Genomic DNA, 13082 nt, shown 5'->3' on the forward strand with positions numbered 1-13082 from the left:
AATACGTAGCCTATGTGTTCTTTCAGACCGTGTTCTACGTCTGTGCCAAATTTCATCATCCATTGAGCCGTTCCGGAGATACCTTCTAACAAACATTCATCCATCTAAACTTTCGCATTTATAGTATTAGTAAGAAATAACTCTATGTAATTAATATTGCAGAGCAATGAAGATAATAGCAGAGTTCGAGAAGGATGACATCCGAGGTTCATTCGTGACTGACACCACGGAGTATGGCATCAGTGGTAAAGTCACCAACAGGCAGCCGCTAGAGGTCATATCATTTTTTTTTACCTTTACTTTAAAGTATAATATAACTATATCTACAATCAAAACACTAGCTTAAAACAATTATCAAACCTCTTTAACATTATAATAATTTTGACAAGTAATAATTTTAAACTAGAGTCCCAAGAGACCTTATTTTTCTCGCTTATAGAGGTTTGTCACTTTTCCAGGATTGACTGTAGTAAAATGAAAAAAATCTGTACCACTGCTTGTAATGGTCGAAGTGATTTGTATTCTGCTCCTGAGTTGAACATTACGATAAAATAACACAATTTATATTAAAATAAAATAATAGAAATCATAAAATATCGAGCGCAAAATTAAAAAAAATCTAGCCTATAACGTGCCCGCGTGCATTAGCTACCTTCCCGTCCAAGTCCCGTCAAAATCTGTCCAGCCGTTCCGGAGATTATACGGAACAAACGCGGCCTTACGGACAGACATACAGACAGACAGACAAAAAAAATTATATGGTTTTTTGTTATCACTTTTTTCTCTATATTACTTACAGACACTCCAATTTTATTAATATGTATAGATAAAATGATACATTTCAAGGTATTTACTAAATTATTACGTTTCAGATGTCTCTAGTCCTAGTACCGAAAGGTCAAGGTCAACAGATCCGTGTACGTATGAAGTTCGAAGCTACGCACACTGTATACGGCCTGTCAGCACACATCGCAGGTGGAAATGTACAGGCTACTGTTCACGCTAAAGCCGAGATGGAGGCTAACTTTACTGATATTTATTTAAAAGTACGTATATTTTTATTACTTTCAGACTATGTGCCACATCTTACGACCACCAATACGACTTAGGGTCCTTGAAGAAGCGAGCCTATCACCACCTCAAAGGCCGGCAACGCATCTGCGGTTCCTCTGGTATTGCTGATGTCCATGGGCGTCGTTGAACACTTCGGTGTTCCCGCTGCTCGTTTGCCCCCTTCTGTTATAAAAAAAAAAAAAAAATCTGTACCAAATTTCAACAAGATTTATGCAGCCGTGCTAGAAATACTTTCTAACAAACATCCATCCATCCAAACATTCGCATTTATAATATTAGTAAGAGGATTTTATATAAAGGCTCCAATTCAAACTACAGATGGATAAAAATATTTTGTTATAATTATTTTGTATGTATTCCAGGTAGATATGCCACAAGTGCAAGGCAAGGAGATATACTTGAAGTCTCGTGTGGATGCGTACCCCGGACTGCGGCGTGTGCTCAACGTGCAGGCAGCCACGCCGCTCAAGAAACTCAGCTTCCTAAAAGGAGATACTGACTTTGAGTAAGTTTAGTAATATCTAAGCGAGAGGATTATTTTCCGTGTTCGCTTCGAAGCGATTCCATAACGAACTTCAAAAATGTATAGAAATAACTTTCGATAAATGAAGTGATTGTCGCGCGTCAGTTTCATACATTTTTGAAGTTCGTTACGGAATCGCTTCGGAGCGAATACACTTTGTCAAAACCCACAAATCGTGAGTTAATAGAACGAAATATGTAGTCTGAGGGCCTAGCTTACTTGTTACTATTTTTTTTATATTTTCATACTAGTTAAGTTGTTTCTATAGTTATGTATGTTGTTTTAACATTATTTCATTTTTTTTTGTAATTAAGAGTTTGACATATAAATATTTATATATAATATTTGTTGGTGTACTTAACGCACAGCAGGTGGCGCTACACAACTTTTAATACAATTTTGTCAATTTCGTTATGAAAACATTCTCACGAATATTCGTGGTATTCCAGTTTTGCTCTTATACATATACCTTGAACCGACTCCATCATTCTACATCTATCCTTCAACTTTATTCGAGTCTTATGTTTAATAAAGTACCTTTATTCTTTGTGTCAGATGAAACTGATTTTTTTTATTTATTGTGTTTCTTCAGATTTGGTCCGAAGACTGGATACTTGTTATGTAAATACGAATTGCCTGATATGAAGGGAGAGGGCGATCTCAAGTGGAGCTTCCTTATTGGAGATTTATACATTACGGTAAATTAATAGAACATATTTTATTTCGAAATAAACACTAAGGTTCTGTTAATCGTGATTTTGTGTGTAAACTTAAGATTGCGGTAGATAACTATACTTAAGAAATAATTTAATTAAATTTAAGGAGTCTAATTTGTACTTTATTCTATAGGCAATAGGGCAGCAATTAGTAAAGCAGATACAAAGAAGTGTCGACTTAGACATCTTCTTTGGTAATAATACATCTTCCAGCGGACTGGACACAACTGAGGCTGGTTTTAGAATGGATCTAGATAAAGTTTGGCAGTAAGTTACATTTTTATTTTGAATATATTTTCAGTGTAAATAATCATTATTTTTACTATAAACTACGATTTACCCTCTAAAATACCTCTGGTAAAAATAAACTGCAGGATCCTCACGATAAAGGCTGTAGCTGTTGCGAGGATCTGTGTGATTACTGTGAAAATAGTCGATCACGAAATAAACTGTAGGTTTCTGAGACTAAACTTCCATTTAAAACATATTTTTTTTTCTCTATTTTTGTTGGATTACGATATGTTTTATACAGAGTTTTTGGTCTCAGAAACCAACGATAAGTAATGGAAGTGCAATAATTTTCTATTTAGTTTTTTTTTATTTCCAGAATCGGTGGTAACGCATCCTACGGCTACATAGTAAACAAACGTGTTAACCTAGTTATCAACGCGATATTACCTAAACCCAACGTGGACGTCCACACGTTGTATATAGACGGTGATATTGGTACTGATGACACACCAGAGAAAGTATTACTTGCTGAATACAGAACTGATGTCACTAAAATACTTACAAGTGTTAAAGGAAAGGTTAGTTTTAATAATTGACACCCGATGACACTCTGTCCAAAAATACTATAAAACTGATACTATCATCATCATCAGCTCACTATACGTCCCCACCGAGGGGCTCGGAGCCTACCCTAAGTTAAGGGTGACCAGGCCATAGTCAACCATAGCCCAGTGCGGGTTGACTTCACACATATCTTTGAATTTCTTCTCAGATATGTGCAGGTTGCATCACGATGTTATCCTGCACTGTAAGAACGTCGGATAAATGTACGTATGTTAATCAAAAATCGACAAACACATTGATACATGTCCGGATTAGAACCCAGAACCTGTAGGTTATAAAGTTAATCCTGAGCCACCGACGCTTCAATTGATTCAGCCGTTTTTGAAGTAATTAATTAATTAAAAAAATTACCAAAGTAATTGATTAATTGACCAAATTAGAAATTAACTACAAGTCTAATTCCAGATCCTAAACAAAGAGGAAAGTCTAGATGCCAACGCAATATTAACTTGGACATCTAACTCTGAGTACAAGAATGTAGACAACGTGTTGTCATACAAATGGGATGTGAACGGCTCGAAACATGTTGACTATACTCTCACAACACCTATTTATAAAGAACCAACGTTTAATATCAAAGGATCTTATCAACAAGACATGATACATAACTATCAAGTTCTCAAGTAAGTTTTAAAATTTAAGTTGGCACGTCGCGCAGTAGTCTACACATGTTTCCGAAGTGCCAATGCTCACTAGTGAAAGTATCCCTACAATTTTTTTACATCTACTTTTAATTGAACTCTTAAATTATGTTAGTAGAACCATCAAGTGTTAATGTATGTATGTATCTTAAATTATGTATAATATACAGCCTCCATTATGCTATATTTTTTTTTTGAAATTGTGAGATTTACCGTTGATTTCTAGGACTTAAATCTCTGTATAAATCATTTCGTCATCCCTGTCACTTGACAAGGACACACACCTTTGACAAAACAGAGATAATAATATATTTCAAATAGAGATTTTGGTCTCAGAAACCCATGGTTACCGTTTTATTTAAAATTATTTACGAATTTACTAGTTTTCTTGTATGATTTTTTTTATTTAATGTTCAGTTGTATTGTTGAAAATATTTAAGGAATACGACATTGAAGTAATATAACACCTAATCCGAACGTAGTTAGTTTACAATGTAACGTTTGCAGGGGCACAATGTACAGTCCGGGACACAGTCAGATCGGAGAACTGGATTTAAGGTACGGCGGCGCGCAGCATACAGACGGACATTTTAATTTCTCTACGCCATTCAAACGATTGCCCTGGCTCAAGTCTATATTTGATGTAAGTATCATCTTGTTCTCGCTAAATCCATACTCAAAGTTGTTTAATCGTCATTTAAGTCAACATCAGTCTAATAACATGAACCTACACTCAAAGTTAAGTCCCTACGATTCAGAGTGATTAAGTATTCACTAAGGAAACCTCTTAGTGTAGTGATTAGCAATCGTGGCAGTCAATGTATGGAATTCAATTTATGAATTAAAATCTTTGTATAAAATATACTGTAATCCCTGTAATTATCTTAGACAAAACAGAAATGATAATATGTTTTATACGAGAATTTTGGTCTCAGAAACCTACCACCAACCAAAAAGGTATTACTTTTTTCAGATCAACAATTTAGAAGAAAAGTCAGATAACAAAGTAGACTTATTCTGGCCAAATAAAACTGCATCAGTGAACACATCTCATGTTTACACTAAACAAGAGAATGGTTTCACACAAACTGGAACAATATCACTTTCAGTTCCATTGAGCAGTCAACATTTAGTCAATACCGAGTATTATTATGTACAAGGTGATAAAGCAAGCAATGGAAATGCTACAATTGACTTCGATCATGAACGATTCGTTAAAGGTTCCTTCGTTCAAGTGTTAAGTAAGAGTGAAAGGAATTTGGACCTTGCTACCACTGACATAGAGGTGGAAAATGTACATACACCAGTCGGTGTTAAATATATACATGAGTTCGATAGTACAGGAAACATCGTAAGTATATTATTTATCTAAGTGCATTTCTGTAGCTTCTAAACAATTCATCAATTTACATAGTTGACCATAAACAAGAATTTACATACGTGTGAAAGAGACAGACATATACAGGGGAAAGAGACAACGAATGTAATTGACAAATCATCTCACTAACTCTAGTATTTTGATTTCTAAAACATGTCGGTTAGTTATAGCGGGATGCAAGGGGAGGGAATTGCGCAGCGCAGATGACCTTGAACCCCTTAGTAACTAAGCTTTTACCAGATAACTAAATATATAAATTATCTGATCTTTTCACAGGACGTAAAACAAGCAACAGTATTCCACCTACAAAATGCTACAAAGTTCAACGTGACTGGCAAACTGGATGTCTTTACATATAACATTGGTAAGAAGTTGAAGCTGACAGTGATGCACGGCCAGCGTACGTGGAGCTTCGATAACAAGTATGAGGCTCTAGAGAGAGAGCTCACCCAAGCTAGCCGCGTGCAGTGGGCTGAGGATGTATGGATACAATATGATGTACACGTTACTAATATGAGTGTGGTATGTATTTATATTTATACTAACTCTTTCCCGTGATTTCGTACTCGTGGATTTAAAAAACTTAAGTAGCATATGTGTTCTATCAGACTATGGTCTATATGTATGCTAAATTTCATCGAGATCCGTTGAGTCATTCTGGAGATACGTTCTAACAAACATCCATCCATCTAAACTTTCGGATTTATAATATTAGTAAGATTAAGACGTATATTGTAGGAGGACACAGAAAGCCAGCAAATACTACTAAACGTACAATATCCGCTGCGTACATTCTCACTGGACGCATTATACCGTCTGCAAGAAGCACTACTGGAAGGTCGCGCGCAGCTGCACTGGGACGTGCGCGGAGACAACAAGAGTGCGGAGCTCTCCGCACTCTGGGACACGCCCCCCGCAGACACCGACTCCGACACCGCGGTACACAACGTGCATCTCGCTCTCTCACATCCTTCATTCAGGAAGGTAAGAGCAGTACAACACTATGTTACTAAATTACGTGAAATACACGCAGGTTGTGTAGTTGCCGAAATCAAGTCTTAAAACTAGCTACTGAAGTACGAAGGAATACTATAATGTATAGGAAGAGATAGACAGAGAAGGAGAGGAAGAGTGAGACAGAGACAGATAGTTTTAGACTATAAAGTTTGAAAAAATTAAATAAAATATTATGGTCAATAAAGCACCTTAAAGTATAGAAATTCTTAAATACAAGTGTATTTAAGAATTTCCATGAAGTTCCAAAGTTTTTTCATGATTCATATTATAAGTCGAATCCGATAAGAAAGTATCAATTTCACGTCCAAGTAATATGATTTCTTTGTTTCCTTCAACTTATTAATATGAAAAAAAAGTTGAAAAAATCCTCGAGAACTTCAATTACATTTGTTCTCAAGCATACAAATATAGCTAAATAATTTAATTTTCAGGATGTGGTGCTAAAAGGTCAATATCTAGCAACACCAGCAGTCATGTCAAACATATCTGTGGAATTGCAATACTCCGACTACGAGACGGAATATCTGAAACTACATTCAATATTAATGGATAACTCTAACGGACCAATACGTGATTACAAATTCGCTCTAACATGTACACATCCGTCTACAAACTTAGCTCTAGATGTGAAATCTGATATAAATATACATAGTAGATGGTACTATTTGGAGACATTTTATAGATTTCAGAAGTCATTGTTCTATGAGAAGTTGAGACGGAACAAAATGTTAATCGATTTGAATACAAGCGCTGTTAATTGGGAGGTAATTATTTAATATTATTATTTATCTGACTAACAGTAGTGTTCTGAGACCAAAATCCTTGTATAAAACATATTGATATCACTGTTTTGTTAATATAATATTGGATAATGGAATATTGGTCTCGGAAAGCAACGATAAAAAGTTTGATACGTTCAATCGGACTTTTAAAAACGTTAAATTTTTAAATGAGTCCAGTTACTGCCTCAGAAACTTTATTTAAGCAGTACCGTAGTGTATATTGTTTTTATTTATTTTTTCTCATGTACTCTCATAGTAAACATTAAATAACTCAGCGTTAGTTCGTTTTATATTCATAAGTAAAGATAAAGTTTATTTTAGTAACCAATTTACCTAAGCTATTATTCAATACGAGGCTTTTTTACTCTTTTATTGCAAGATACAGGGTGTCCTTTTTTCCCTAAAAGTCCTAAGTTAAATAATTATCTATTTCCAGCGCGCTAACGAGACATATTTCTACAAAGTGAACGGCTCATGGGAGCTGATGTATCCTGCATACAAACTGAAAGGTCTTGTGTTACATCCTGAGGGCAATGACACCGCGTACGCAGAGTTATCTATGACAAATAAATCATTAATCGGTCATTATAATAGTACTAATGGTGAGTTTATATTTATTATTATATAGGAATACTATAGTTTTGTTGTCTGGTAGTCATTAATTTAAAAAAAATGTAAACAGCGCCATCTATCGGTTGTATGAATTTAAATCACATTCAAATACAAAATATTTTTTACAATCTTTCCAGAAATATTATTTGCTTTTAAGAATAATCTTAGTTTTGTTTAGTTTAGGAGTGTTTGCTGTAAAAGTTATAGAATCCAATGACAATTTAGTAAAAAAAAATTACAAAGGACAGGACCGGGCATTGTGGCAGTCGATGGGGGAGGCCTACATCCAGCAGTGGATAAATCTAGACTGATTATGATTGTGAAACAAATTAGTACTGCTTACTTAAACTTTTCTTTTTTTTCAGATATTTCATACCATTTAATTGGAAAAATCGTCGACACGAGATCCGCGAAACTGAACGCGTGGCGTGACTTTGATGACGTCACCACTGTCGACCTGGCTTCATACATTCGCTTGAACCATTCTAGACTTCTAACCAGCTCCGTAGTATGGCGGCCGCAGATATTCAGCGAAGTTAAATCCCAAGCTGTCTACACTCTAAAATTACTTTACGCTCAAATCAATGAAACCCTTATCATTATAAAGGAAGCACCAATGGAAGCACATCTTGCTTTAAGAGCTATATGGGTAGATGCTAAACCGAGAATTAGAGATTTCCTCGACGATTTGAACGATTTACACGTAATTAAAGACGATTTGGATGAATTTGAACGATTTTTAAACGAATCTTATGATAATAATGATTTTTATGTCAAAGATATAGTCGAATTCACATATTACGTGCTCGATGAAATGGCTATAAGAAATCATTTGGAAAGTTTGCCCGGTTTCGTTAATGACATGTGGGGAATGATGGGCAATACAAGTCAATCTATAAAACAAAGTCTTACTTATGTTGTTGATTCAATCAAAATGGCGTATTCAAATTTCTTAGAATCGGCAAATAAGATATTAGAAGCGGATTTCATGGAATTAGTGTCTGGGAAATTGGAAACGATGATTTTACAATATGATAACTTCGTAAGGGATTTACATATGAGGTTCTTAGAGTACTGGGAGGTTACTTGGGTGAATGCGACAAACAGACTGTCAGTTTATTGGCATGATTTACTAAAATCTATAGAACCGTTGTTTTTCAAAGTGTTACATTATACGGAGTCATTTGTGTTTACTGTATGGAAAGGTCTTATGGATTTCTTCTATAATAGGACTCAAGAATTAACAGATTCTCCTTATTTCAATTATGTATCAACATTTGGACATGAAATGGACCGGTAAGTAAGATAATTACGATTTTTTTTTATCATAGCAGTGTAAATTAACAACAAAATGAAAGTACAACTTGAAATAGGTAATGTTTTGGAAGAGATGGTTTTTTTTTTACTGAAAATGTTTTTGAGGTGATTGTTTTTATATAATGCTTTAAATATTTACTAATAATTACGAATATTTGAATGTATGGATGGATGGATGTTTGAAGATATCTCCGGAACGGCTGCATGGATCTCGCTAAAATTAAGTATACATGTAGAACATAGTCTGAAAGAACACATAGACTACTAATTATTTTTCAATTCCTCGCGGCCGGAGTCACAGGCGACAGCTAGCCATTTATAAATTTAAAAATGTGTTTTCAGAATATACAAAGACCTCGTGAACAATGATTTGATAACGAACATAAAGAAATATAGCAAGAAACTATGGAACGTTGTCTGGGAGAAAATGGAGAAATACATTCCGTTTAAAGATGAGTTCAAACAACTGTACGCAGAGTTTAGGAACGCTTGGGAAAACTTTATGAAGACACCGCAAGTTGTATATGTCAGAGAAAAGGTAATTTTCTTACGATTAATATACCAGATATTTAGAATGTAAGAGACAGTAATATTCTGCGAATTTTGGTAGCGACTCTCTTTTTTTTTTGTTTGACACATTTAAAACTTAAATTAAACCCACTTCCAGTTGTCAGATTTTTATGAATTTTCAAACACTTTTGTGCTGGTAAAATAATTTAATTCTGTTTGTTAACGAAATCATTTATCAATTAAATTAATCTTACATAATTAAATGAGAATGTTTGTATGGATGGATGTTTGTTAGAAGGTATCTCCAGACTGGGTAGCATGGATATCGATGAAATGCAACACAGTATATAGAATGTAAAACATAGTCTAGATGAACACATAGGTTACTATTTTTTTTTGTACGGACGGAGTAGCGTGCGTCAGCTAGTTTTTTTATATTTATCGTGTTACAGTACAAGGAGGCGTACGAGCGTCTGAAGTGGTGGTACGATTACTTCATGCTGGGTGAGGCGCTGCAGCGAGCCGGCAGCGTGCTCTACGCCAAGCTCACTGACATGGCCAAGACTGCGCTCCAGTATGAGGAACTGTCAGTTTATTTATTATTATTTTTAACCTATTTTTAAAAATATGTCATTAAATTCAATTAATATAATGTAATTTGTGAGTGTATCTGGCGCTTCAGTTGGCACGTCGAGTAGAGGAGTACTCTTGTTTCTGACGTGCCAATTTAAATATCTATCTATCCTTTACTACTTTCATTATTTATAACAACAAAAAATTAATGTTCAGCCTATAACTGTTGGTTTCTGAGACTAAAATTTTCTGGATAAAACATATCATCATCGCCGTTATTATGATATGAATTGGGATTTTGGGCTCGGAAACCTACGGCAAGTAAGTTTATTGAAGTTATTCAATTAAAAAAAACAGAAACAACCACAGTTTAAAATCAAGATCACTGGAGTCAGTATTTTACATGTATATGGAAATTAAATATTGAAATTAAATTAATAATTATTTTATTGTATTCCGCGACATCAAACATACAAACTTAAGACTTCATAATCGTGTTAAAGTAGACAAGCTATTAGTAATAAGTAGTTACGTTTTGTACTGTTATTGTCCTGTCTAAACATATATTTAATATTTACAGGCATCGTACACCTAAAACAAACTTCATATTCGATCCTCGTAAAGGCGAGATACGTCTTGAACAGAAGCTGCCGATGTCATGGCACGCGTTCAACCGCACGCCTGACTTCTCTGAGATATCGGAGTACCGCGCTGTACGAGATTTCCTTGACGACTGGATTACTTCTAACAGAACTATATGGTCATATTACTATGAGATAAGACCATATATGGATTTGAATAATGTTATGCCACCCTTCGCAGGTTTGTAGTTGTTTATGAATTTAGTTAAAATCAGTATAATAACTTAATAATATTATAAATGCGAAAGTTTAAATGGATAGATGCTTGAAGGTATCTACAGAATGGCTGCATGGATCTCGCTGAAATTAGGCATAGATGTAGAACATTTCTGTGGGAACGTATAGGCTACTAATTAAGATTTTTTTCTGCGCGGACGGAGTCACGGGCGACAGCTGGTATTGTCATAAAAATTTGATTAATAGCCAAGGCTATCTGAATCGGTGAGCGTAAGTCAAACTAAATTCTGACAGCTCACTAGCGCCCTCATGTCGATGTCAAGAAATGTCACAATATCCTCTTTTTAGTGTGGTTATTTTTTCTTTAGTGATTTTCTAGAGCTGTGTTACTTGTAGGTATGGCAATGATGACGGGTCAAGGTACACTGGTGACGTTCGACAAGCAAGTCCTCACTATAACAGAGACGGGCACCTTCCTACTGGCCAAGGACTACAGGCAGAACAACTTTACCGTACTGATGCAGAGCAACGAGCACGGACTGTACGACCTTGTTGTACTGACTAACAGACATTTGATATACGTTGATTTGTATAAAGAGGTGAGTACAATGCTACTCTATGTGTTACACTGACTGTTTCTAATTACTTTACGTTTACGTTCAAAATGAAGATTTAGATTTTCTAAGCCAAAGACCACTTATTCCTTGTTATATTTCGTAGTTATTTTGACTATCTCTATTTATATTTTCATTCCGTTTTATGTCATAATTGTATGGATTAAATAAAATGTAATGTAATTTTTGTACCACTAAAGAATTAAATCATGTAGTGACTTTTTGATTAATTTTCTACCTTTTATTAAATATACTGACCAGTATAAATGGACTGGCTATTAGACGTAGTGTTTTGTGCCCATTTGATTTTTGCCATTTTGTCGGTGTTGGTTGCAGTTTGTAGCTGGTATGAATTCGAACTAATCATTTAGATAGAATAAACTGTCACGTAACATCAACAGGCGCGTTTAAATCGGAGCAAAGCAAAAGTTATCATATCCAATCCAATTATAGAGATCAATGAATATGACCCTTGAGGTGATTTAAATTAATATCATACTAAACTTTCATAGCAAGTATCACTCGGACCTGACACTCCACTCAGTCTGCCTGCTGTAGTAGAAGATTTCATAGTGCACAGACAGACAGACCTGCTGATTGTAGAAGGGCAGAGCGGACTTGAGATACAATGCAATCTGTTGTTCAGAACGTGCAAGCTGCAAGTCTCGGGTGAGTTGTCTTCAAAGGTCTAACCTATAAAAACTTTATCTTTCATATTTTTAACAAACAATCAGAGCACTTTACCATGAAATCTTACTGATATTATAAATGTGAATGTTTAGATCGATGGATGGATGGATGTTTGTATGAAGGTGTCTTTGATCTCGCTGAAATTTGGTATAGATGTAGAACATAGTATGGAAGAACACATAGTCGCGGGGACGGTGCCTCGCGCGACAGCTAGTTTACAATAAAAGCGTTCTAATCATCGTAGGAACGTGTCTCAAAATCTTTTAACCTCAATAAATACGCAATATTAGTTACCAATATTACATTTGTTTCCTAATTATCAATTTACTATACAATGTGTAACAAGAATAAACTTGTCAGCTTTACTACAATGTAATGTTGTCAGGTTGGCACTACGCATCACTGGGCGGATTACTCGGCACCTACAACAACGAGCAGTACGACGAGCGTCAGTTACCGGATGGTACCCTGCGTGCTGACGTCACACAGCTCGCGACCGCCTGGCGACTGCGCCCCGCCCCCTCGCCCGCAGGCCCCGCCCTCCGCGTCCGCCCCCAGGACAACGACACGCAATGCGACAAGTTCTTTAGGAATAAAGTCTCGCCGTTGCATCCCTGCTTCTCTGTGGTAATTATACATCTGGCTTACATTATGCCAGTACAGTTAGACAGTGGCGAAGGCTTAGCTTGGACTCACTTGCGCTAGTTTGTCTTTACATTTGGCCAGTTGTATACCAGCGCTGATTTTTGTTTTATCTATTAATGTGGACTACACTGGGTTCAGTAGTGTTATTTAGTCTAGTTGTTTTGAAGGTATTCTAACATAAACGTGAACCGAAATATAATAGACTAAAGCTCTCTACTTTCATAGTGTTAGGAAGAAAATCCGACACTGTTGCGGTGTACCGGCGCAACACTAGGCTTACTAAAATGTCGACATTTATGTCCCCTCACTATTCATTC

The 13082-nt window shown here is 35.7% G+C and overlaps 1 protein-coding gene across 1 annotated transcript in view; it reads left to right on the forward strand.

Moving 5' to 3' along the window:
- The window catches only part of Apoltp (Apolipoprotein lipid transfer particle), a 40050-nt gene that overhangs the window by 22940 nt on the left and 4028 nt on the right, over positions 1–13082 (forward strand). Inside the window, exons 42-61 of the mRNA XM_013313287.1 lie at positions 163–274; positions 873–1046; positions 1437–1579; positions 2190–2295; positions 2447–2580; positions 2921–3122; positions 3574–3791; positions 4317–4452; positions 4783–5160; positions 5464–5709; positions 5926–6171; positions 6636–6968; positions 7423–7588; positions 7964–8894; positions 9258–9453; positions 9878–10011; positions 10579–10820; positions 11213–11415; positions 11943–12099; positions 12506–12747. Coding sequence (XP_013168741.1) covers positions 163–274; positions 873–1046; positions 1437–1579; positions 2190–2295; positions 2447–2580; positions 2921–3122; positions 3574–3791; positions 4317–4452; positions 4783–5160; positions 5464–5709; positions 5926–6171; positions 6636–6968; positions 7423–7588; positions 7964–8894; positions 9258–9453; positions 9878–10011; positions 10579–10820; positions 11213–11415; positions 11943–12099; positions 12506–12747 — 4699 coding nt within the window. The remainder of the gene's footprint in view (positions 1–162; positions 275–872; positions 1047–1436; positions 1580–2189; positions 2296–2446; positions 2581–2920; positions 3123–3573; positions 3792–4316; positions 4453–4782; positions 5161–5463; positions 5710–5925; positions 6172–6635; positions 6969–7422; positions 7589–7963; positions 8895–9257; positions 9454–9877; positions 10012–10578; positions 10821–11212; positions 11416–11942; positions 12100–12505; positions 12748–13082) is intronic.

This window comes from Papilio xuthus, unplaced genomic scaffold (genome assembly GCF_000836235.2).
Source record: "Papilio xuthus unplaced genomic scaffold, Pxut_1.1 DF827570.1, whole genome shotgun sequence".
Taxonomy (NCBI): domain Eukaryota; kingdom Metazoa; phylum Arthropoda; class Insecta; order Lepidoptera; family Papilionidae; genus Papilio; species Papilio xuthus.